The sequence below is a fragment of the Buteo buteo genome, chromosome 19, assembly GCF_964188355.1.
Source record: "Buteo buteo chromosome 19, bButBut1.hap1.1, whole genome shotgun sequence".
Lineage (NCBI taxonomy): Eukaryota > Metazoa > Chordata > Aves > Accipitriformes > Accipitridae > Buteo > Buteo buteo.
Window position 1 is genome coordinate 835928 of NC_134189.1, and position 25759 is coordinate 861686.

At 46.6% G+C, this 25759-nt stretch overlaps 1 protein-coding gene across 10 annotated transcripts in view; it reads right to left on the reverse strand.

Moving 5' to 3' along the window:
* The window catches only part of ZC3H7B (zinc finger CCCH-type containing 7B), a 51874-nt gene extending 29350 nt beyond the window's left edge, over positions 1-22524 (reverse strand). Inside the window, exons 1-10 of one of the 10 annotated variants that reach the window (XR_012653634.1) lie at positions 21953-22524; positions 15412-15472; positions 12855-12888; positions 12286-12483; positions 11255-11413; positions 8042-8197; positions 7875-7955; positions 6258-6317; positions 4814-4856; positions 477-736 (exon numbers count right to left, since the gene is read on the reverse strand). Coding sequence is in view for 9 of the 10 variants with exons in the window: in XM_075051730.1 (XP_074907831.1) it covers positions 477-736; positions 4814-4856; positions 6258-6317; positions 7875-7955; positions 8042-8197; positions 11255-11413; positions 12286-12483; positions 12855-12888; positions 15412-15464 (1044 nt within the window). In the remaining variant the exon portion in view is untranslated. The other 9 variants (XM_075051730.1, XM_075051731.1, XM_075051733.1 and 6 more) reach the window with 9 other exon arrangements.
* Positions 22525-25759: the final 3235 nt, after the last annotated feature.

Here is a 25759-nt window from a genome sequence, read left to right on the forward strand (position 1 = left end):
GCAACTAATATCCAACGTAAGTATGAATACAGATTGTCTTTACAGCTCCCAGACCTGTTCAAAGAGCTTAGGCTGAATGCAGCCTGCACAAAATACAAGGAGATTAGAGCATGCCCACTGTATAAAATACATCCACCATTCCTGCTTCAGAACACTCATTTCTACCCTCAGGCCTGCTTCAACTCCAAGGAGACCAGAGGCCAGGGGGAAGGTGATGGTTGGGGGAAGACTATCTTGGGTACCTTTTGAGGGGCAGCTCCCTGAAGTTGCACACAGCAAAGCAGGCTTGGAGGCAAGCTCTTTAGATACTCACAAGCCAGTTGCAGAAATAAAGTAAGGAATGAATGAGTTTTGCCAGAGGAAGAGCTAGGAGGAAAGAGTGACAGAAAGAGAGAGAGAGACAGAATGCATATCCACGTGCTGCAAGGACCTATTTGGAACAAGAAGCAGGGGACTCATGCAGCGCCCACTCTTACTAGAGGGTATGGTGACCCTTCGGCAAGGGAGTCCAGGAGGGAATCCAGTTCTTCCCCAATGATGTCCCCATCTGTGAAGTCCTCCACGCTCTCAGGCACTGGCAGGGACATGCAGTCTGGAGACGGGAGCAAGCTGGCAGCAGGGAGCGAGGTAGGCAAGCCCTTTGCATCTGAGTCAGAGGGCAAAGGGGCCAGCCTCTCGCTCACAGGGATGGAGGTGACCACGGGAGCTGGGAGGCACTGCAGGTCCATAGAGCAGTCTGTGATGAGGGAGAAACAGAGCCAGTCACCCAGGAGAGCCTCTTGCAGGGGGCAAGCAGAGCACAGCCTGGCAAAACCAACATTGTACAACTCTGTCAAATCACAAAAAACAACTATGCCAATTTTCTGAGAGGAGGGGCTCTGGTCTGAAGAGTTCTTGCCCTTTCATTTTTGTTCCCAGTCTCCAGTGGCTCACCAATAGCTGAAATATGCTCTAAGGGCCAGCGCCCAGACTGTCAAGATTTGGCAAGCATGTACAGTAACCAGGAAAAACAAAAAAACTGTGGCTGAGCAGTTACTGAATTCACTGCAGCCAGGACTAAAAGCCAGGGGCACATAATCTGATTTCTCTATAACCCACCACCTGGTGTTTTCTTTAATGTTCCTCACTAATGCATTTGCAGAGATCACTGTCTTCTCTACTCCTTGGAGCTTCGATATCCCAGCTGAAAGCTTGCTTACTTGCACACCCTCTCTAAAACCTCAGGCATCCTAAACGGCAGAAGACAAAACCACACAATGTCCTGCTGAGAAGAGAGTCAGAGATTGGGTGCTCAGACCAGGTTGTGCTAACAATGTGTTACCCAAAAACTCCATCAGACTCACTCAGCTGTCTTTACCCACGTAAATTCCCTGCTCTTGACTGCTTCCTGATGTTCACAGGTGGGAGATGGCTGCTCACACTCTCCCTCAACACCTCAGCAGCAAACATCCCCTTGGGAACTTGTGTGAGCTAGGGTCAGGGCAGGAGAGAGGCAGTGATTTTCCCTAAGGCTTCCTTGCCTCTCCAGTACACTACTGAAATGGTAAGACGTTCCCATCATGCAATATAAACCTCTGTTAAGTGAAGTTAAGGTTACAAGCACATATTCTTCACAGAAGAGCATTTTATTCTCAAAAAAATTAAAGGTTAAAAAAAAAAAAGAAATTAAAATGTTAGAAATTTGGAAAATGAAGCGTTACATTTGCAGTTCTCAAACCAAGCACCCAAACTACCTTAATTCTGCCCCTGTGCAGATGTCCTAGAATAAAAGAAAAGAAATAAGACAAAGATGCTACCTTCTCCACCCACATAGCTGTGGCTGCACCGTAGCTACAACGGTCTAAGGCTATAAGCAAGGCAAAATTTGGAAGGAGAGACAACAGCTTTTATGAGGAAGACTGATAAGAATGGGAAAGAAACCAGACAAGCTTCCGAGACATGAATCTTGATCCAGTGAGAAATGCTGCATCCTGCCTGTACAAGCTCTGCTCACTCAGCCTCCACAAGAACTCAGCCAACCCTTTGTAACTGGGACTGGGCAAGTGAGCCATGTTGCTATCCTCTACACCGCACGTTCACTGACCAAGGACGGTGTTGGTGCCCTTAGAGAGCTCAGCGATTCAGCGATTCCTGCAGACCCCCAAGTCCTGAACAAAACAACAGCAGAGACGACACACACATGCAGGCTGCCTTATTTCTAACCCCACCAGGAGCACACCACCACCCCCTGCAACCTTTCCTCCGGCATTTGTTGTGAGCGGTCCACACGGATGGACCACAGCTGAGGTTGCTGTGCAAGGCACCGGAGGCCAAGCTGTGACAAAAGGCAAGGAAAGCACGGGGAAGCTGCAAGGGGCAGACACAGGTCCCTCTCCACAACCTCATGCATGCGATCAAAGGAAAGCACATGTAGTACCTTATGGGATCCAACTCAGGTTTTCAACGCTGCAGCTGGACACATTCCCCATAGGCAGTGGCTCAAAGGAAGGCTGTAAACGTCCTTAGTTTTGCAGTCGTCCCTCAGATCAGGCTCAGCTCCAACCCCTTGCCCTCTCTGCAACAACTTCTCTCAGCTCACGTCCCTTTTGCGTGGGCCCCCCAGCCGCACTCGGGAGCCAGCCATCCAGCTTCCCTTGGTGCTGGCCTCATCACTGGCAGCTCAGCCGGACTTCCTTCAGTACAAAGGGATGGCTTGTGCCTTCCCGTTTTTCAGATGTTTAAATCTGGAGTACTGTCAAGATCCCTCCAGGGGCCAACAAGAAGTTCAGGATGCACTGGAAGGGCCAGGGACACATGTGGGGGGGACACCAAAAGGGTTCACAATGGCAGGGCCCCGAAGGATCCAGAAGTTCAGGCCTTCTCTGAGGAATGAACCAGGCCCTCCGGTTCCCACTTGGGGAAGCAGAGGAAAGAGGCCCTCACACACCCGAAGAGGCCCAAAACCCAGAAAAGCTAACGCTCGATCAAAAGGCAGAGAACGATACAGGATCCCCCACAGCTCAGTGCACATAAAGGGCGAGGAAGAGAGCAGGGACCAAGGGGCTCCACAACTTCCAAGGGGCAGAGGGGAGATGTCTGCTCCCCTCTCCCTGACCACCCAAACCCTGTCATTCCTTCGGCCAGTTCCTCCCATTCCCCTCTGTCCAATCTTTTCCCCTATCCCTCCTTTCCCATTCCTGCTTTCCTCAGGACACCCCATCTGCTGACCTCACTCACCAGCCACCATACCCATACCTCATGTACTCTCCTTCCAGAAAGCTCATGCACATTCTGCATTCACCTAATGTTTGCTCCATTTTAAAAAAGTAAAAGTCTTCTTTGACGAGCAAATCACAGGCACACACCTGCCTCCCTCTGATTCCTGCCACTGCCACAACACTAAGCCCCACCTATTATTACTATAAGCTCAATGAGGGTCTTGTCCATCCGTTCCCCCGAACCAAGTCTCTCATACCATGCCCCCTGCCCGGTAGCTTCTCTGGCCATACACCTGCCTGTCCCAGAGGGGTGAGTACAGTGCTTTTAAAAGCCCTTTTTCTAGCTCTGCTTCCCAAAATAGCAGTGGTTCCCTAGTGCGTTAGCTGGCCAAAGGCCATACTGAGCCAGATCTGAGCCATGATCTGTGCAGGGCAGGGCTGAGTTAATCAGATGACTTCAAGCAAATCATGGGGAAAGGGGCTTCAGGATTTTGCATCTTAAAAACAAAACAACAACTAAAAACCACCCTTGCTAAAAATTCCTTGAATCTGAAACTCTTGAGCTACCTAGCACCCACAGCCCTCCTGGTGGCATATCGCTCTCAGGGCAACGGGATAACATGTAATGTCAGTGCTTTTGCAAAGATTTCCTAGCAGTAAAGGTTCTCTCTGCCTGAAATGCAGCAAAGGTGGCATGCTGCTCTTACACCAAATCCTGATTAGATAAAATAGCTTACTGGATGCAGTCGCTCTTTACTCTGCAGCAGGAGTCCAGTTCATTTTAGCACCGCAAGATAATGTGAAAAACTCTCCTTAATTCACAGAACTGGGTCTTATGATTGCACATAGCATTCAGTTACTGAAGTGGCATTCAACAGAGAACTAACATGTTTTCCAAAGCATCCTAATAATGAAATTAGTTTCTTTCTATAAAAAGAGCAATTGCTACTTGCGGCGGTAAGTCTTCACACTTACCTTTGCGCGCACACACACACACACACACACACAGAGCTACCTTTCAAAGGAACAAAGACTAATGTGCTCAGAGGCATGAGTTCAATGCTCCAGCACACAGCAAAGGGTAAAGCACATACCAAACCTTTCTACAGGGGCAGAGTTAAGGTCACTTGTTTCCCAGCATGAGAAAAGCAACCCCGTAGCCCTCCTTCTGCTCCTCCTGGGTGCCTAGCCCTGAACACGGCTCTCCCTGGGTCCCTCCCAGCTCCCTTTGTTTTCATTTCCTCCATCTCAATGCCTTGGAGGACTATACGGGCTTAGAGCACGAACAGCCACCTACAACCTTAACTTCACTTTATCTGGACTGTTTTGGCTAGGAGCAGAGTTTCAGAAGCTTTGCCAAGCCCAGCTTTAAGAAAGCACAACTGGAGAGATCTGGGTACCTCAGCAGACCGTTTTAATTCCCAGACATCTCTCACTGGGCCTGGACAAAAAGCCTTTCTGCAGGACAAACACTCCTGCTTCCCACCACCTTTTCCTCCTCCTAGTTACCAAAGCAAGGAGTGTGCAGAAGAGACACAAATGAAGACAGTGTACCTTTCAGCCTGGTCAGATACCTTACCGAAGCCACAAAAATCAGAGAAGAGAGATGTCTTTACCTGTTTCGATGTCATCTATTGAACCCAATCCATTGGAAGTGGTCTGCAAAGAGGGTGTAGAAAAGGGGAGAGAAAAATATCACCAGAAATTAATCTTTAAAAAGATATTCACACTTCACAGATGAGACTCTACTACTCCTAAATGCATCTGGCCCTTTCTTTTCCTTTATGGCCTCTTTCAGTGCGAGAGCAGTAAAAACAACGAACTTTAAGAGACCATTAATTCAAAGAACCTATTCATTTTTACCTCCAGCAGTGGACAAACCCTGTTGCTGCAAAGGAGTACCAGCCCTGCACAATACCCAACCATGTGAGCAAATCTGTACATAGAACAGGGTTTTTCATGTGTGGATGAGAACGCTGTGTCCCAAGACATCAATCGGTCAGCCCCATGCAGTGTGAGATCCGATTAGCCTGATCTTACACAACGTTCCTTTTCTTACTTCACATGTTTTGCAATCTAACAACCACAAACTTTTACAGTGAACTCAAAACAGGAAAAGGTTTCCGCCAAGACAACTGCTGACTTGGAGCTCCAGGCACGGAATAAAATGAGCCCATATTTTACAGAAACATAAACACGTACTTACGTATGTGTGCCTTCAGCTTAAGCTTAAAAAGGCACAAACAAAGCATTACTCTTGAGATACTGCATCTACTGCAATAGTTTTTGCAACTTCTATTTTTTGCACTATTTTCCTTTCTTGCAAAAGGAAAGATCTTCAAATGAAAAATTGGGCACAAATATTAAAGAAAGCCGACTGGCTTTCCTAGACAGATGTGAAGGCAAGTCACTGAACGGTGGGAGGTAAACTAATTCTTTAATATCCCATCTTGTTGTACAAAATGACAATTTTTACATTTTATAGTTTGTTTGCTTTAAGGAGTAGTGTGAAGTACCAAATAGCCTGTAAAAACAGCAAGTGTTTGGGGTTTTTTTTGCCCACTGGTGGAACAAGGAAATCAGCAACTTCTTCTGATTTAGCCTGGTATTTGTACAGCATCCTGCCCAAGCTGGATCCCCCAGGTGACAGGACAATACAAAGAATGCATAAACTGTGTATGTACCTTGGTCAGTACATTGCATGATTTAATTTTGTATGTTTCTTCATCAGTTGCACTTTCTGACTTTTACTTAGCATTGCCCTAACTATATAAAAACTTGAAGACTAAAACTTACTTAAAATGCACGAGAAAACAAACATTCACAATAACTAAGAAAAATAACCATCTTCAGTGATCCTATTACTGACATCAAAAATGTTGTCACTAGAAATATTTTCAAAGAAATTAATTTCCTTGGCAATATTCCTTAAAAGCTGAAAACACTAATTAATACATTTAAATCCTAAAAGACAGTTATAAATTTGCATGTAAATAAAACTGCAAAGCATTCTACTAGCACAGTCCATTAACAGTAACAACCATAGGATCCAAATTCTACCTGGTTTGACAAATTGATTGACGTGCCATTACTGAGTAGCGAGAATGTTTCCAATTCCTGCTGCAAGGAAGAGAGAGGTCTTAGAACAGAGACAGCCCATGAATGCTGGTAAACTAGGTAAAGCTGGGTTACAATACAGTTTCCTTCCAGGCACTGCCCCTAAATAAAAGCCGCCCCAAAAGGCATACTACTGTGACACAAGGGTACAGATTTCTGAACACTGAAAGGGCCATATATTTGTTCTGGACACCTCGGTGCAAAACACCCAACATCCAACACACAATCAGGAAACAAAAAACTTCCCCGAGGAACAGAAGTTTTTGTCTTTTCATTGAGAAATTACTACTTTGGGAAGGCATTAGAGCACTGGAATGAAAGCTGGAAGTCAGCACAAGAGATAGCAAGGTGTTATCAAAATACTGATCACTAAATTTCAAATAATAAAAAGCATTTTGCAGTTTTTCATTTTTAGTTGTCTAACATACAGGTGGTTTAAGCCCATCAGAGCTGAGTAACATGACAGCAGCAAAAAGGTGGCAAGGCCAACACAGTGAGCAGCTACAAAAAGTATTTCTGCATAAAACTTCCCTTTCTTTGAGACAGAATCATTTTGGAGTGCTGAGAGCTGCTACAATGTCAAGCGTTTTTTGGGGGTATGCCAATCACATGTGAGGTTGGTCATGGAGAGGAATAAGATGCTATGGCCAAATTTACCTCCAAAGCTTTCTGCAAACTGGATGCCCACCAATCACTTCACTGCATACTGCAAAGGTGCCCCTCTGGAGGTGGAACACGCTGGCTGTTTAATATACCACTGTGCATGGGGCCAAGGATACGTATGCAAAGCTAAGCCTCGACTACTAGCTAATGTTCCCTACTCCTGAAAACACATCCTGGGATTTTAAGTGACCAAGGCAGCTTTATCCAAGAGTGCTAGCAGTGGCCTAACGCCCTCTAGCTCCATCCCAGAGTACACACTTAAACACCAACAGTACTCCAGTTAAAGCAGCACTTTCCTCTAGAGCCAGGTTATGGATTGAGCCACTGCTGTCAATTAACTGGACCCACAACTCGCTTTCTGCTGCCTTCTTTCCTAGCATCTGACCAGATGTGTACCTGTTGTCCTCCCAAAGCTCAGACCTTTCCCCACCACAAAGAAGGTGTACGCCTAGATATGGGGCAGGAACCCTTAATGATCCATCGCACTACAAAACCAGCCATGCCTCCAATGCAGCAGAGGATCCCACCCTTCTCATCCCATAACAGGGAAAGGACCGTGATGCAAAACCTTTGGGATCAGGCCTCACGTCCCTCTCCTCAAAAACACACAGGCTCCCAGTGCATTGGAGACCTCTCCTGCAGTACCAGCCTGGCTCTGGCTGGCTTAGCTGGGGACTCAGGAAACATCCTGGCAGTAGACACAGCAGCAATGGGGTTAGAAATGGATCTAGGCAAAGCGAGTCAGAGGGTCAGGACAAGGAGGGTAGCCAGCCGCCCGCTAGACGGATTGCAGGGTAGTGTACGTGTGTCTGTAACTGCAGAGCAGCACCTACCACTTTTGCAAAAAGTAAATCTGAAAGAGCCAAAGGATAGCCTCTAAGAAAAAAGAAGTCATACCTGAGGTCTTTTGTATGCTTTTCGAACCCTCAGTCCCAGCTTCTGGGCAAGCTCCTGTCCCAGTTGCGTGACGCTTTCATCCTGGGGACAAAACCATCGGCAGGATGCTTTCAGTTTTGCCTTTGTGGCACACACAACGAAATAAACAGGGATGCAGTTATCCTTACTGGGCTGCACCAAGAAGCCTCACTTGTAGACAGCAGCCAGTGGACAATTGCCAGAGCAGCCCTAGGAGAGTCCATGCAGAGCTGAGGGCTCTTGTCATTCAGTCCTGCTGAGATACTGGGGTTGCACCAGGAGCTCTCCCCTACACGGCCTTGATGCTGCAGAAAATCAGAATCAAACGTCTGCTTCCAAGAAAGCGCCCACTCTCTGAAAGTGGGGTTCATGAATCCTGCTGGCAAGATGGCTGGAGAGGCTGCCAAGGCTGGCTGCTGTGGGCTGACGCAGCTTCCACAAGGTCCCCATGTCTGGGAAGGAGCCTGCATGCCTTCCCTCTCTGTCAGCTGCAGAGTTAATAATCAGTTTTGATATGCAGACAGTATTCACTAGCCTGTTTTGCTTGTCTGCTTGTTTTTAAAGCTGAAACCAAGTCTCAGTTTCCAACTTACTAGCTACAAGGCATTTTCACTGTCTCCAGCTCTGGTTAAACTGCCTCAGCTTCGTCAGGCAGATCCTTCTGCTTTCCCCACTGCGTGCCATTTACCATCCTCCCTGCTCACCGCCCATGCCCACTCACACACCACCATGGGCTTTAGACAAAGTTCTGGGCCATGCTCCATTCCCCTGCTCCTCCCTCTCCAGTCCTGCCTGGACTAACAACCTGCCACAACCTTCTTCACTTATCACCAGCAGCTCTTTTCTTCTGCTTTCCTCTCTCCCTGTTTGCAAAAATATTGGAGTGCTTTAACAGTTTCTTCAAAGAAGAAAAAATATCAACCTATTGTGATATCCCTCCTTCATCTCCAGCCTTGAAGCTTGGTCTCTTCTCTCTACTTGCCATGCTGGTCTTTCCAACCTCCTTCTCCCTGCAAGTTCATCCCTTCCCTTTCAACCTCTCACTAGCCTCTGGTTCCTCCTGCCCACAGTATCAGTAACTTTTCCCTTCAATTTGGAGTATCACTTTTTGACTGTACTTGCTCACCCACACCCTCAACATTGGTCTTGTCACCATCTTCTCTGAACTCACGTGAAGACAAATTCTATCTTGTCCATTTCTTTTTCTCTCTCCACCTGACACCCCTTCAGGATGTACCTTCTTCTCCTGAAACTGCCCCCACACCCTCCAGAGACCTCTTCTTGGTCAAATCTCATGGTCACTGCTCCTTCCTCACTCTCTTCTACCTCTCAGATCTTTCTAACATCAATCAATCACGTTTTCATTGCTCTGTTTGCCTCTGGAGATTCTGCCTTTCCAAACACTCTCTCAGGTGTCTTCTGAAGTCTTGTTTCCTGGGGAAAACTCACCAGAAAGACCTCTGACATCGTTTCTTTTCATTGATCTCATAGCCATACCTACCAGATTTACCCTGTCCAACTCCACATGCCAACGTAACTCTGAGATGTCTTCTGAGACTCCTGGACAAGATCAACAATGTATTTCCCTCTAGACTGCCACCACTTCCCTTCCCAATGACACATAGTTAATTACTGTCCTTCTTGTCAGCAGACCTGAATTGTGGGGGTGGGGGGTTATTTGTTCTTTCCCACCCCCAAGTTCTTCCTTTAGCTTTCCCTTCCCTCAGCCAAATGCCACCCTCAGGTGCTTACTACCTCCCATCTAAACAAGGGGATGCTCAAGAAGGGCATGCAACATGCTCTCCTCCAACACCCTAAAAACACCCCATGCCATACCAAAAAAAGCATACCACAGAGGGGTATCAACTTCCCCATGCTGGGAACCTCTGCAAACTACCAGCACTGAGTATCTGCCCCCAGAAGCAAGTTAACTCTGCCAGACAGTGAGTCAACTGATCGGCAGATCCTTCATCATTGGAAGTTTTAATACATGCTCCGCTTTGACCACAACAAAGTTCTCAGCTGTTACAGCAATGCAAGCTGGAAGTACCCATGTGCTCCAGAGGCGTAATGGAAACAAGAGTGAGATGATCAATAGCATGACTTGCCTTTGATGCAGAGAAGGCTTATGATTTCTGTTAATCAGGTAATAAGGCAATGGGGTATGTTAATTTACAAGACTTAATTGTTTAGAATAGGGAATGCAGATCACTCGATATGGAGTTTGTAGGCTGAACTTTCCTGCCACAGAGAAGTTTGATAAAGTGTTTGTAGACCATGATGATTGTAATGATGATAATGGGAGATATGTAAATGTAACTGAATTTATTTTTTAACCATATAATTAAGTGGCTCAACTGTAATGTGAAATATAGCCAATTATGGCTTTATGCGAACACATATATTAGATAGGTTTGTTTATAAAAGGGTTTGTTTAAAAACCAGTTCTTTGGAACTCCCCTAACATGATACCTTTCATGTTTTGGTCACCCTGTTCTGCCAAGTCAAAGAAACTAGAATTTACAAGCTATACAAAAGGAATAACTAACCACTAACAAGGCTTTCAAAGATTGCTTCTGTAACACTAATAATAAAGGAAAATTAACTTCTGCTGATGTAGATGCATTTTTCTTGTGATAGTATTACTGTGATGGATCAGAACCAAATTTAGCAAGGACAACCAGTGCTCACTAGAATCCATCTAATCACAGTCTGGTTTCCTATTCAGTATTTGGCCTAAAAGGACACTCAACAAAAGCACTGTCAGGAAAATATCTAGGGCCTAGTATATGCAGATAGTCCCCTCTGAATGCAAAGATTTACACACCTGTGAACATAAAAATAACTATGAAATGTGATGTCAAGGACACCTTTGCATGTCCCTGAAGAAATAAAAAGCTTTATCAGCCTGCCTTAGCAATCAGTAAGTAAAATATGAGACATTTTTAACTAAAACAGGAAGAGTATACATATTTTCCTTCCAGTGCTTCAGTTCCCATTTGTCCCATGCTCCTAGTGACTCCCACTGGACATATAAAACCAGCTAATTAAAACAATCTCATGGCTTTAGTTCACATTCTGTTAGGGTAGGGGTTTGCTCTTCACAAATAGGCCACCACACCTGCCCTCACTAACCAGTGTCTCTGGCTAGTAGTATCTGTAGAGGGGGACTTGGACTGAAGAAACACAGGGGGTCAAACATCTTCTTCAAATCAGAGAGACAGAATTTCTGCGCATAAGCATGTTTGCAGCAACAGCCAAGCTTCCTCTTCCACTATCCTCTAGCCTCACACTAAGCATATTAAGCAGGAGGAAGGTGGTGAGCCACAGAAATCAAGAAAAGTTGTACGTTAAAAACTTACATGTGGGAGGGACAGCAAGCATCGGCTATTGCACTCATATGCTTCTTTGTGTCTTCCAAGTTCATTTAAGGAGCGGGCTTTCCGGAAGAGTGCTCGGATGTTCTCCTTGTCAAGACTTAAAGCCTTCTCGCTGTCTTCCAGTGCCTTCTCATACAAGCCCTGCAAGGAAGAGACCACCTTGAGTCAGCTGAGGCACAGCAGACTAACCTCTCCTTCTGTGTGAATGCAAACATTTCATCTCTCAGCAGAACACAGGAATATAAAAGGCAGTTAAACATACATGTATTACCTCATACACAGACCGGCGTACAAACACACCAGGCCTACAGTAACAGACCATTTTCTTAAGTCTTGCAAAATTCAAAACACTTGAAAATCAGTGAATGCCAGAATTAAGTCTGCTTGAGCAACCTTATCTTGCCTCCCCCTCTACCTTGGGCATGTTACATTTGACAGTCTTTAATTATGTGACTGCTTGCTAATTTTGTTCATGGGACTCAGCCTCATTATGAACAGGATGGACCTGCTCTGGGGTTGTGCCATAGAGTAAAGCTGCCGGATTCCTTAGGAAAATGGAGGCATGCAGCCTTTTAGAGCCTGAGTATTTCAGAATCATTTTCTGTGTGTGTACTGAAAGTTCCGTCAAGACCCAAACCCTTCTCGCTGTCTTCCAGTGCCTCACTTGAGGAGGCAGGAGCCTCCAGAGCAATACTCAAACAGTATTCCAGTGAAATGCTCAGTCAGGACTGGAAGGCACTGGATTGTACTAACTCCTCACCAACATGGACCAGAACTGCACTGTCAGTACCCTAGGCCTGACCCCCTCTCCTTCACATCCTTCCTCTGGTCTTGCAAGACAACAGTGTGATCATGAGGAGATACCAGACTTTTCGGTGTGTCATCATCTCCAGTGTTGGAACAAGGCGTGGACAAAACCAAGTGAAACCCCTCTTGACATCTTTTCCAACTGCATGGCACTGTGACCATGATGTCCTCCCCGGCCCCTGGGGATGACTTGGGAAGGAACTCACCATAGCAAAGTAGCAGGCAGCTCGGTTGACATGCAGCTTGCACAGGAGTTCCTTTGGGATGGTCACCTCGTCGGAGGCTGCGTAATCCGCCACGTTCAGCCCTTCTACATACTGTACCAGTGAAAGCTTGAAATCCTTCTCTCGAAACAAATCGTTGCCCTCTGCAAACAGGTTTCTCACCAGCTTCTGCAAAAAGGCCTGGGCAGCAAGGAGAAAGCAAACAGACTGGATATTCAGAGGCACGAGGGGTTTCCCAATTTCCCATTCCCTTCCATATGTTTTAGCAAACTTCCCGCCCACCAAGACTTTCCTGCCTCCCCACTCTCCCATAAAACATCAATCGTTTGGTAGAAGAGAATAATCCAGTCAAATCTCCTTTCTTCTTGAACACTCAAGTGTCTTCTCCTTTCCCTGAAAGTTGTCATTGTCAGAACCTTAACACTTTACAGACAAATTGTGGCAGACCATCCCACACTCTCCACTTTTGGTATGTAAACTAATGGCTGTGCAACAGAACAAATCTTGCTAACCAGAGGGTTCCCAACTTCAGAAAACAAATTCTTCATTACCTCATAATCTTCTTGGCTTAGGGGTAAAGTGGACCTGAAAAAAAGAAGATAAGAGGCTCATGAAACAGGCATCCAGGCAAACAAGGGCTTTTGTCTGATAAAGAAATCATCTTTCTGGTCCTGTGTTGATGATCTCAGTGAGTTACTGAACATTTTATCACTTCAAAGGCAGCTGGGGCAAAGAGAACACAATTAGGGAGCATTACACTCAGCGATGGCCACAGTGGTGTCAAGAGATGGTCAGGTCCCAAAGGCATCTCAGACTAGAGGAATCTTATTCTCAGCTATTTTCTGCACATACACAATTCTCTGTAACATGCCTTCAGACAGCCACCTAAAAACACAACATCTTTAAGAAACTCCCATGAGAGACTGCCATGGAGAATACAAGCATATTTTAAGTGCACCTAGCTCTAATGAGAGGCACCACACTGGCACTCCAAGCCCTTCTCAAGTCCTCTGTGAGACCAAAGAGAGAGTGATAAATGCAATCACTTTCCTCTGTATTAACTTAGCCACATGCCTCCACACCTACACCACAAAAGTAAGAAAACATTTCAGGTTCAGGAGGCCATTTAACTCAGCTGTCTTGGCTGCCAAGTCGTGCCACAAAACTGGCAGTGCTTGTGTGGATAACACCTACCCCACAACAGCACTGAGAGTTAGGAGAAAGGTTCTGTCCTTCAAATCAGACCATCCGAGTCATCCAGGCTTGGTTCACATGTATTTATTTTTTCTCTTCAAGGAGAAAACACTAGGCTCTAGAGAAATCCTTAGCACCTTTCCTAGCCCTCCCCACCTTTGAAATATAACACTGTATACATGATCTTATTGGTCAGAGCATAAACATTTTTTAGATTTCATCTAATCTAACCTAATCATCAGCTGCTCCTTAAAATGAACTACAGGAAATGTAGAAACATTTGTTCTGCTTATAAAATTGGAGTACCCCTCTTCCACATCAAAACAAGCCAACAAATGACACTGCCCCTAGTTCAGAGTTCAGGATACACTCCAGAAGCATGAACAACAACGCTGTTATTTCTACATTATTTTCTTTCCAGGAATCTTGCACATTTTTATAAATGTTACCAAAATAAACCTCACAACTGCCTCTCTGAAACTGGGTTATCAGCCCCATTTAATCTCAGACTAGGGTGATGTCCTGGTTTCAGCTGGGATAGAGTTAATTTTCTTTCTAGTAGCTGGTATAGTGTTACGTCTTGGATTCAGCATGAGAAGAATGTTGATAACACACTGATGTCTTCAGTTGTTGCTAAGTAGTGTTTAGACTAAGTTAAGGATTGTTCAGCTTCTAATGCCCAGCCAGCAAGAAGGCTGGAGGGGCACAAGAAGTTGGGAGGGGACACAGCCAGGACAACTGACCCAAACTGGCCAAAAGGGTATTCCATACCATGTGACATGATGCCCAGTATATAAACTGGGGGGAATTGGCCAGGGGGTGGATCGCTGCTCAGGAACTCACTGGACATCGGTCGGTGAGTGGTGAGCAACTGCATTGTGCCTAACTTGTTTTGTATATTCCAATCCTTTTATTATTATTGTAATGTTATTATTGTTATTATTATCATTATTAGTTTCTTCCTTTCTGTTATATTAAACCATTCTTATCTCAACCCACAAGTTTTACTTTTTTTCCCCTGATTCTTTCCCCCCATCTGACTGGATGTGGGGGGAGCGAGTGAGTGGCTGCGTGGTCCTTAGTTATCGCCTGGGGTTAAACCACAACAGGTGAAAATATCATTGCCATGCCACAGGGTATAAATAGGTAACATGGAAGATTTGGCTTTTTTTCCTATTGTAGATGCACAGATTTCAGCCATAACAACTGCAGGACTCAAAGCAGACTTTAAAAAAACCCAAACCAATCTGATTAGAATCTTGCTACTTCCTTACTCACCACAGGACCTGGACCTGAGTCTGAGGCCTTTGCTAACTCAAATATTGGAGGGAAAAAACACTACTTTACTTTATAAGGAAGTACTTGGACTTGTAACTACTACATAAGCAACTACTTCAAGCTCTAGAAGGTGACACGATATTCACAGAAGAATGACCTCGGGCACCTACCAGGTTGGCAACTGTAAAAGAGCCCAGGTCATCTATTTCTCTTATAGGCACCATACGGGGTACCTGGCAAGTCATTTACTTTGCTTTCCCCACCTACAAAATAGAAACACTACTTCCCTTCCTAAGAAAGGTGGGATAACCTTGTTGAGAGAGCACTTTGAGATCTTCAGGCTGAAGATGAAGTAGAAGGTCCAAGTACTATTAGCATTATGCTGACTATAAAGATCATCCTGGAACTGCAGCAGAGGGTAAGACCCAAGGAAATTAAAATGATAGAATTTCAAGTTTAGAGAGCTGGCAGGACAAGAAGCACCCTGAAGAATCACAGTGAAAATCGTCAGTACCAATATCTCTTTCCCATGCAGCAGACCCAAAGCAGTGAATAGGAAGAACTCAGTTCCTGCAATCCTCGATACGAAGACAACCACCTCCAAAGCCACAGGAAACAATGAGGTTGTCCACTTACTGAATGAACTGAAGTCCTTTCTCTATTTCTTGTTTTCTCTTCTGTCTCTCCATTATAGTTGCTGCACAGGAAGAAGAAAAAGAAAGAAAACATTGTGAGTCATTTTAGGTCTTGCTGGCAATTAAGCAGCACAGTATTTTGTGTGTGCCTGAATTTACTACTAACAAAATGTTCCAGACCAGATGCCCTGAACACCAAAGTCCGTGATTTATCCACACTGCAGATACAGAACGGCAAGGAGCTCACTACCAAGTATCTGCTTTTTCTCACATGCCACCGCCAGGATACATGAGCAAAGAGGAATTACTTCACTTTGAGCTCTCTACTGAGGCTGCCAGTAAACAAAGCAATGGGAACCAACTGTTATCATGACTGACTTCTAGGAAAGGAAAAAAAAAATTTTTATTTTTAAATCAACATTTCCCCTACACTAGCAGTCATTTCAGGAATTTATGCTGAGACCCTCCCACGATAAGCAATTCTGACCACTATTTATCTGGGCTGGATTTAAACTGGTTTACTGCACAGCAGACAAAGCAAGTAATCTATGTAAGGTGAATAGAGGCATATCACAGAGAGACATGAAGGAAGGAGATGGAATTGCTTGCCATGGTCCACATAAAAGGACAGCGATGAATCTATGCAATTGGAATTTTGTGCTGAAAATCAGCAGGCAAGAGCAGCACAGACTTGGGAATGCTCCTCTGAAGAGGGAACAGGGCCCCATCCTGCAGTGTTTTAAATTGGGGTGGGCAGTGCCTGAGGAAGGCTCAAGAGAGAGTTATCCTCACTTAGCCAGGGACACAAATGGGCACAGTAACTTGTCTGGCTTTGATCAAATCCAGTCTGGGTCTCTGTGAGCACAGACAAATAAGTATGCTGGAGCCATTTTGGAGTAATGTCCCTTTTCTCAACTGAAACGGGCTTGAATCACACCACTAGATAGTTGAGCTTCATCCCCTGCAGTGTGGGAGCAAAGCTTAGAATGGCTCCTCCCTGACCTTTCCCCAAGGTACACAGGTCTGCCACACAAGAAAAGAATAAATGGCAGAAGGGATGGCACTTTGTGGCAAAACAGAGTTGCTGGGAAAGTGAATTTCCCAGCCTTGCCATCAACCAGCTGTGATCACAAACAATGCTCAGCTTTTGAGGAATGGTAACTTGGGGACAAAGGCAGCAAGCACAGAAACACTGAGATGAGATGGAGCTGAAGATGTTGTGCGTTCCAAGCCTGGGATTGCCTCTGAAGAGATCACAAGAAAAACAAAAGTCATTTCTCTAACTCTACTCTACAACAGCTTGGACAGCATTATCTCACAGCTCCCTTTTACATTAAGACCATCCCTAAGGTGTCTTACAGTATCTCTGGCATGTTCAGTCTGGAAAAGGGTGAAGGGACCTTTAAGGTATGTGAAAATCAATCCTGACAACTCAGCAAGACCTTATTGATTGTGCTCTGTGCCATGCAAAATGTAGAAGAATTGATACCTGCCCTTTAACAAGAAGGAGAGTTGGGGGAAGGGGGAAAAGCAGGAACAAGAGAAAGACCAGAAAGAAGTGGCAGCAGAAGAAAGCAAGAGCTTGCAAGTGACACTGTGCAGTTTGTAAGTCATCAGACATTAAATTTGAGAGCAATCTGGTCTGAGCACCAGGTAGAAGATTTTAAGCAGCTGCATTTGGAACGGGATGGGCAGTGCAGCAAGAAAGGGAAAGCCAACAGACAAGGTGAGTGATGATCAGCATCTCTACAAAGGCTTTTAACAGAAGCGATGGAGCAGGTAGACTTCAGCACAACACCAACAGAAGGCCTGGAATGATTTATAGATAGCCTGGATAATGAGCAATCAGGAAGAAAGAAGGAAATTTAACAAGGAGATTGTGAGGTTTATATGATCACCAACACCACAGGCAGAGAGGCTTGAGGGGTAGAAAAAGAGACAGAGGCAATTCATTTGATATTTCTCCTTGTATGAAATTCTGGAAAGACAGAAGAAGTAAGAGAGAGAAAAAAGACAAGGTGAAAAGGAGCAGTAGGAACCATTTCCACATAGACAGCAGTGAAAGGCACGAAAGAGGACAGAGCAACCCTAGACCACTGCAGGAGAACTGCGAGGGCCATCAGAGACAAGGGTGGGGAAAGAGCCGCCATGGGAAATGACAAGAGATAAACACAAGAGATAAACTGGGGGACGGGGAGCAAAAGAGTCAAGTGGACCTTCACAATGGCTCATGGGGGAAACCACAGGGAGGAAGGAGGAATTTCTAGCTGTCTGGTCCCTGAGTGCACTAACAGGCTTGAAATGCCCCCAACCTTGGGGCCTCACCTTAGACCCTCACCCACGCACCCTCTGCCCATTCATGGTCCAGGAGCTCCATTTCAGCTCAAGTCCAGGCATACTGCCTTGTCTGAGCTATACTATAGGTGGACCTGTCCTCAGCCCTCTCTCCTGGACAAACCTTGGACCTGCACTGTCGGCAGCTTGTCTCCACTCCTGTCTCTGGCACCATCTCCTACTGCTGGACTCCTTGGGTGAACCCTAGACCTGATTCACCACCTCATCTTCTTTGGTACTGTCAATGGACCCCTGCTATCAGCAACTTGTTCTGACTGCGCTGTTCAGATATGGTGGGACTGTACCCTAGTTAGCAAGGGCACTGCTGGTGGCCGTCATCATCGCCTTCGGCTCCTAGCTTGTACTCCCTGGAGGAGCAGCCCTGCTCTTGCTGCTCCCTGACACGAGCCACACTGAAGAGAACAAAAGTCAGGGAAGTGAAGCGGCAGCCCACGGATCTGATAAAGAGGGAGATTATTGGGAACTGTGGGGAGAGCAGTTGACACTGGCTGGTCATCACAAAGTCAGTGGCTGCACTCCAAAAATGCTGTGGCACACCTTCACAATTATGTGTATCCACAAAACAGATCATCACCTTGAAAAGCTTCTGATACGCACAGAAGCTTCAACCTCTGCTTCTGAGCTCAGTTTTTAAAACACTACTGCAAGGAGCGAAGAGATCAGTACCTGCTTTCATGGCTACCCTGACCCCACTGCTAAAACATCCCACACAACAGGATGTGGGCATGTGTTACAAGGAGCACTGGTTACTGTTGCTCACCCACAGAGAAGGGCATTCAAACATTACCACCAAAAGCTGGAGTGGAGCCAAAGAGCTACAGGGAAAGGCTCCAGAACGTCTCCTTCCTAGAGCTCCCCAACTCTTCTTGCATCCTAGAGCTCCCCTACTGGTTTTTCTCTCCTCACCACCATTGCCACTGCATCCAATATACATATCTCCATCCTTGCTCCATGTGGATAGCTGACCAACCTACCGCACCTCTGTAAGTCCCACAATGCCCAGCTACAGTTTTGATCCTTGCTACAAAACCCTCCTAAAAAAACCCCTCTGTGCCCTGCATGCTGTTTACTCTCTGCAATCCTACCCTCATCTTCCACAGTGAACGTTCTCCAACCTAAAACCTTCCATTGCCTTCTTTAGACAAAAACCACAGGTCTGATCTCCACTCCAGACTGTTGCTCCCTGATACTGCCACACATTCCTTTCTCCTTGCAAGTGGGTGACCAGCTTCTCCTGTTAAGCTCTGACACACCTTCAGGCTTATGTCACAAATCTGCACATAAGACTCATCTCCTCATGGCTACACCCACAAAATGCACACCACGTGCTGCTGCCCTAACAACTTCTTTCACATCTCTCGGGAATAAACACCTTTCCCTTTCCATCAGACTCCACAGCAGCACCCTCCTCTACGTGTGGCAGACCTCTCCCCTGTCCTGCCTGCCCTGTCACTGCTGGAGGCTACCATTCGGGCTCCTTTCGCTCCTCACACCTCCTCCCCTGCCACCTCCCTGGTAAACTCGGTCACTTCTGTCTCCCCTTGTCGTTGCAGCCTCTCCACGGTGTCTCATTTGACCCTCGGACCAAGCTGCACGCTCGTTACGCTGGCAAACCCAACACACAGTGAGCCACCCATACGTGCAATACTTCAGTTCTGCTGCACGCCATACCATGGCTGATGCATAATTAATTTTAAGCGCAGAGCCTGTTTAGCTTTTGTTTTCTCAGCCTTTCAAATATTTTTAGAAACGCAGTGGAAAACATTTCATGAAGCAGTGTGCCTAAGCATCCTCTTTTTTTCGCCCACCACATCTGTCTGTCCAGACTTGTCTGCTCAAATCACCAGCAGAATTTGAATCCAGAGTATTTATATTTCCACTACAAAGCTCTTATCCTTCCAGTCCAGAGATGTTTATCCTCTTTGGTCCAACATCTAGAAAGGACTTTATTCATAGTTTGTCAATGAGTTACAAACTATTTGCCAGACGGAAATAAAATGCTGCAGACAGGCAAAATGGTTTTCTTGCCTTCAGAAGGAAGCATGAGCCAGTAAACAGAGTGACTCAATCACAAACTGGGTAGATACACTCTACGAGACGCTATGAGATGAACATAAAGACTTGAATTTACCTTATCAAGGACCTGGGTGTTATTCCCAACCCTGCCAGAGCCGAATTTGGGCAAAGTTTTTCATACTATATTTCTGGGATGGCCATGAGTTCACACTTGACTGACTTCCAGGCTTTGACTGTAACATTTCAGCCAGAAATAAGTGCACCGAGATGCAAGTGGCAGGTTGTAGAGCTGAGAACGGAGCTCAGCCCCAGGCTGCGTGCGCTCTCCTCCAGGCAAAAGACTCCAGGATGCACTAGTCTGTAAGATGGTCTTTCACTGGCCGCAGTATGGCCACCTCAGTGGTGCAGCAGGATGGGTAACCGGACTCACGTCAAGCAGAAGACGAGCCGCACAGCCCACTACAAACATGGGCCCCCGCTTGCTCCCGTGGCTGCCCTCTGCCATGCTCCCACTCCCTGGGTTTGAACGCTTCTCGCAGCCGACAGCTCTGGGAGTCCCCACCACCGTGCTGGGCCCACCGGGCCCGACAACCCCGTCCCTCCATGCACCCACCACCCCAAGGTACCTCCATGGCCGCTCTCCCACACCCCAGCACCCCACCGGTCCTACTCCGGCCCCACAGCCACACCGGGGCGGCCGTCATCAGGGCACCACCGGCTTCACCCAGCAACACCTCCAGTGAATACAGGGCGAGGTGGCGACAATCCCCTCGCCCCCAGCCAAAAAGAAAAGCAGCGACCGCAAGTTGCCCGGGGAGGGGGACAGAGGTGGTGGTCAAAGCCTCAAGAGACCACCCCGGCCCCCATCACCCCATTTTCAGCTCCCTCCAGCCGTGTGCCCCACACGTAACACCCCCTGTACTGCAGGCCACCCCACGCGTAACCCCTCCGTGCCCTGCAGGCCACCCTTCCTCCTGCCCCGGCCCACCGGGCCCAGCCCGCAGGGCACCGCAGTGCAGCCGAGGAGTGAGGAGGAGGCGGCGGCGGGGTGACGCTGCCCGTCCCTCGGCCACTTGCTCCTGGTTTCGCGCCCACCCAGCTCGCCCTCCCCTGCCTCGTTTTAAAAATTATATCCCGGGTCTTCTTCCCAACACGGGTGGAGCGGGAGCCGCCGCTCGCCTCCTCCCCACCCCCAGCACTAGGCCGCCGATCCCCGGCCTTGCCTAGCCGCCGCCGCGGACAAAAGCGCCACCTCGGCCGGCCGGGACGGAGAGGGGCCGGCCGCGCCGCCCGCACCCCCCGCAGCCCGGGCGGGCGCCGGCCCCCCGGCATCGCCCGCCGCCCCGGTCCTGCTGGGAGGGGTCTCCCGCGGCAGGAGATATCCAGGCTCCCCCGGGGAAAGGAAAACAAACCAAAACATACTCTTCCTCCTTCCCCACCCCCCATCCGCTTAAATGAGAATCACACATCTCCAGGAGCCTGGGAGGCGGCTTTAAGATTAAAAAAAAAAAAAAAAAAAAAAAAAAGATAACCTCCCCTGCCACCCGGAAACTGTCTAAAGCATTAAAGAATTTGGGGGGGGGGGGAGGAAAAGAAAATTTAAAAAATCCCACAACCTTCTTATTTGATAAACTTTACAAGCCCCTACGGAAGGTACATCTGAAAAGCTATTCCACAACGGCTCCTCTGCTGCTTCATGGGGTTTATACCAAACAAGAGGGGGAAAACTGCAGCCTAAATACAGACCTGAACACAGCTCTCAAACCCACAAACCACAAACCGGCACAAACGCAATTAATACTAAGTTTTTCATACAAACCCAGGGGCTTTTCCCCTAGCTATCCACTTCTAGACTACTACCACATTTTTTCCAGGGGGTGGGATTAGGATCTCTGACAATTATTTTTTTGCAAACCCCACATTTTTGGCGGAAGAGGGGGTTAGCTTCAAAATCTCGCCCATATTATTTTTCACCACTTTTTTTTTTATTTGCAATTACACAACGTTTCATCCATGCAGTTACTATCTGAAACCTTTACTTTCTAATGAAGCAACATCCAGATTTTCTTGTTTCTCGAGTCCACCCCTTTCTACATACACAAACACACACACACATACAGAAATGGTTTAAGACAAAAATAATCCCCCCAAAATAATAATAAAGGACTCACCTCTCCTTGGGTTTTCCCTCCCACACTATGTATAAACTTTCCTTGATAAATGGTATTGTATTACTAGAGATATTATTAATGTATTATTACTAGAAGTAATAATAATAGTAAGTGCTATTTAATTATAGAAGGCAGCATTCTGCTTCTGGATCGGCTGCCCCTGCAGCTCCCTCCATGTGCCTTCTGATCTCTTTACTTTCATTTCCAGGTCTCGCTCGCTAGCTCTCAGCTGCACCAGCAAGAGAAAATGCCTCCCTGCATATCCTCTGGGCCCTAGAGGCTACCGCTTTCCATTACAAAAATTCACAGATCTTTCCCTTGTGGTTGGTTTTGAGATTCTTTAAGGTGAATTAGGCTTAAAAAAAAAAAAAAAAGAAAAAAAAAAGAAAGTGCTTAAGCAGTCGAGGCTCTGTTCTTATTTTAATGCAACATTTTTCTTCCTGGTTGTCTTCGCCGATATATAAAATATACCCCAAAAGAAAGGAAAGCTGCCTCTGCAGAGCGATTGCATGCATGCAAAGTGCAGCAATGAACTGAATTACGAGACACCCCCCCGCCATGGGATTATCATATACGTGAAGCAGAGACCCTTTTGCCCACCCATGTATGTTTGCTGGAAGGGGGCCAGAGCCATTGCTTATGGCAGAGCAATTACCTATTCTAGCCAGACCTTACTTACTCCACCCCGCACTGCTGAGGGGGTTCCCTGTAAATAAAATCTTCTGAAAACATCAATCTTTGGGTGGAAAAGAATATGCAGTCTGTGTGTATATAACATAATATTATTATATTATATACTGTTGTGTATTATACAATATACATACATATGTACATGCTTATATATCTGTTTTTATATTTATTTATACACGTATGAGTTTAGACACTTTTTTTTGGAACCAGATTTTTGGCTTGTTTTCACCCCAAATCCCTCAATATTCCCAGAAAGTAGACTGAATCTCCACAGCAGCCCATGCAGACAGAGCCCCAGGAACAGATCTGCCAGTGGGAAGCGGGGGCCCGGCGGCACACGTTCTTCTGTCGTGGGAAATGGTTGTGAAGACAGCAGTACGCAGACCGCCTTAGACGGGGGGTTCATCCACCCCTGCCCAGCTGGACTACTATTAACTTCAAAGAACCCTCTGAAATGAGTTTTATTCTCGGCTCCCCACCCAGCCGCCCTGGTAGGATAGGTTTTCCTCTCCCTAAAGGATTCTGTCTACCGTCAAATCATCATTTCCAGACTGACACTGGTTTAAATTATCACCTCTTTCCCAATGTAATCCGTGACATGTTTACTCCTCAGTGTCTCGCTTCTCTATTTACAGTGACCCAAAAAAAGAGTGTCACTTTGTGCTTTGCAGCTAAGCAACTCCGACAAGATTCAGAGGCAGGTAGAAGGTATCATCTGAAGTGTACTAAACTTGTTTAATATTTAAAACATGTTGATCAGAAAAGGAAAGACTTTATTATATTGAGTAGGATTGGCTTCTGGCAGCTCTGTCAACACAATAAACTGATAATTTATGAAATATAGGCTGTGAATTGTATAATGTACCATATGACACTGGAGAACACTGTCTTACGCTCTTCACAATATTTAATCACAATGCACTTTTTTTTAGATATTTATTATGATCCAAAGATTGCTGTTATTCATGGGTAAGACAATGTTTATTTATATTATGTCTTCAGCAGATTTGTTACCTCTTATTTTTAGGCAATGACACCATGACAATGAGGAGAGTCTAACCAAGCTGGGCCTCTGCTGTAGAAGCCGCTGGGCAAAACGTACGTTAAATGACAATCCCTGTCGAGGGGTGGCTTTGGGCAGAAGAGAGGTGGAGCAAGCCTGGTGGGGGAAAGTAAACACGGGATACCTGACATGCCAGATCACGTTGGGAGGGCAGCGTCATGAAGCCATTAAGCATCAGATGAGTCACAGAGCCCAGGAGGCCTCCAGCCCTGCAGCACCTCTGAAAGGCAAGACATCACAGCTGGATGAGAAGAAAAGGGCTTAGGAGGAGCTGAGGAGGAAGAGGAACAAAACCAAAATCCACACACAATCAAGAGTTGTACTGGAATAAGCACAATTTTTCAATTCAAGAACATTCATTTTCAAGACTGCTTTTCCCAACTGCATGTCATGTTATGCTTCCCTCCAACCCAATTTCCTTTGCCTGTAGGACTGAGAGGTGCCCTGCAAAGTCACAAGCCAGCATGTACTGCTCCTCTCATGAAGTAACGTCTTTCCTGAGTAGTTAACATGAAGATTTTCACAATTTGCAAGCATGGTTATCAAGGTCTTGTGTGCAGGTAGTCAGCAGAGTCAAAACGCTGCCAATCCCCGCTACAAACTCGTTACACTGTCATAAAAATTACTTTGATTTGTAAAGCTGTTCTTTCAGGGAGAATGAATCTATGGATCTAATGGCACAATACACCTTCATTCCAATACAGCTGCATCCGCAGTTAAAGATCTTATTCTCGCCCCTCTGGCCCAGGTAACTAGCCAATATTTGGGAGAACAACAGAGAAGGGAATCAGATGTATTTGATATGATCCTGTTCACTGCTAAAGATTGTGAGGAACTAACAGCAAGTGCCAAACGCCTTGCTTATATTTTCCAAGTTCAAGCTCCTTCTTGAGATCACGCTGATTTATTCCCTCATCTGCTCTACGTTTTCTGGCAGCTTTATGCTTCTCACATACAACCATAATCTAGTCAGTGCCTCAGCTTCTTAATTTTCTTCAGTTGCAAGAGAAACTCCTCTTATTATTTATGAGTAAAATTTTGCTCAACTTTTCCATCTGGTTGCTGTACCAGTTTACGGCTTTTATTCTTTCAGCTGTCATGCTCCATAAAGAAACTTAATTGCTTTTTGTACTCCCCCAGAAGGAAGGTGCTCTACCGTGCCCTTCAGCCTCAATGCGGTCTCCCAGGTCACCCAGCATTGCCAATCCCTGGCGTTCTTTTCTTGGGGTCCATATAAGCATTTGACATTGTTTCTTAAAACCACAGTTGGGAGAACTGTGAGAGAATGAAAAATCCCTCTTCTAATGTTTTGGGACCAGATGGCAAAATAAATCCAGCCTATTACCTGCCTCGACGCTGATCTTGCCAGGTATCTGTGGCCCCATCTGAAACGGTGCCTCCGTCATTGCCTGTAGGTTGCAACTCGGAGAGGAGGGATTGGGTCAAGAGGGCCTGTGCAAACATGCTGCAGTAGCAAGCAGGTTTACGCACAGCTCGCTTTGTCCCGTCAGAGGTACTTTTATTTCTATGCTCAATAAGAACACCTCACACGCTACGTACACACGAAACCGTCAAGCAAACCAGCGTTTTTTGCATCCTTAAGTAGGAATGACTGCGCGCTCCCAGATGAAACGCTTTCCTTAGCGGAAAGGTTCAACAATAACACCTAAGCGCAAAGATGGGCTCCGCAGAGACATTATCTCAACGAGGCTTCACAGAACAAGGCGCTCGTGTCTCATCCGTGGCTATCTGAGAGGCCTGCAGAGCAACCCCGAGCCCCCCCCGGCGACCCCTTCCCCGAACGCCTGTTGCGAGAGGGGCCCGGGCGCCCGCCGCAGACCCACGCAGCCCTCCCCGCGGCTGGCACGGCTGCCGCCCCTCGGAGCCTGCGCCCCGGAGAGGCGGGAGCGGCGGCGGTCGAGGGCAGGGACGAGGTTCCGGCGCCACAAGGCCTCAGCCGCGCCACGGGACGCGGGTGGGAGAGGGAGAGAGGGCGAAGGGAGAGGGAGAGAGGGCGAAGGGAGAGGGCGAAGGCCGCGGCCCCGGCCGCCACC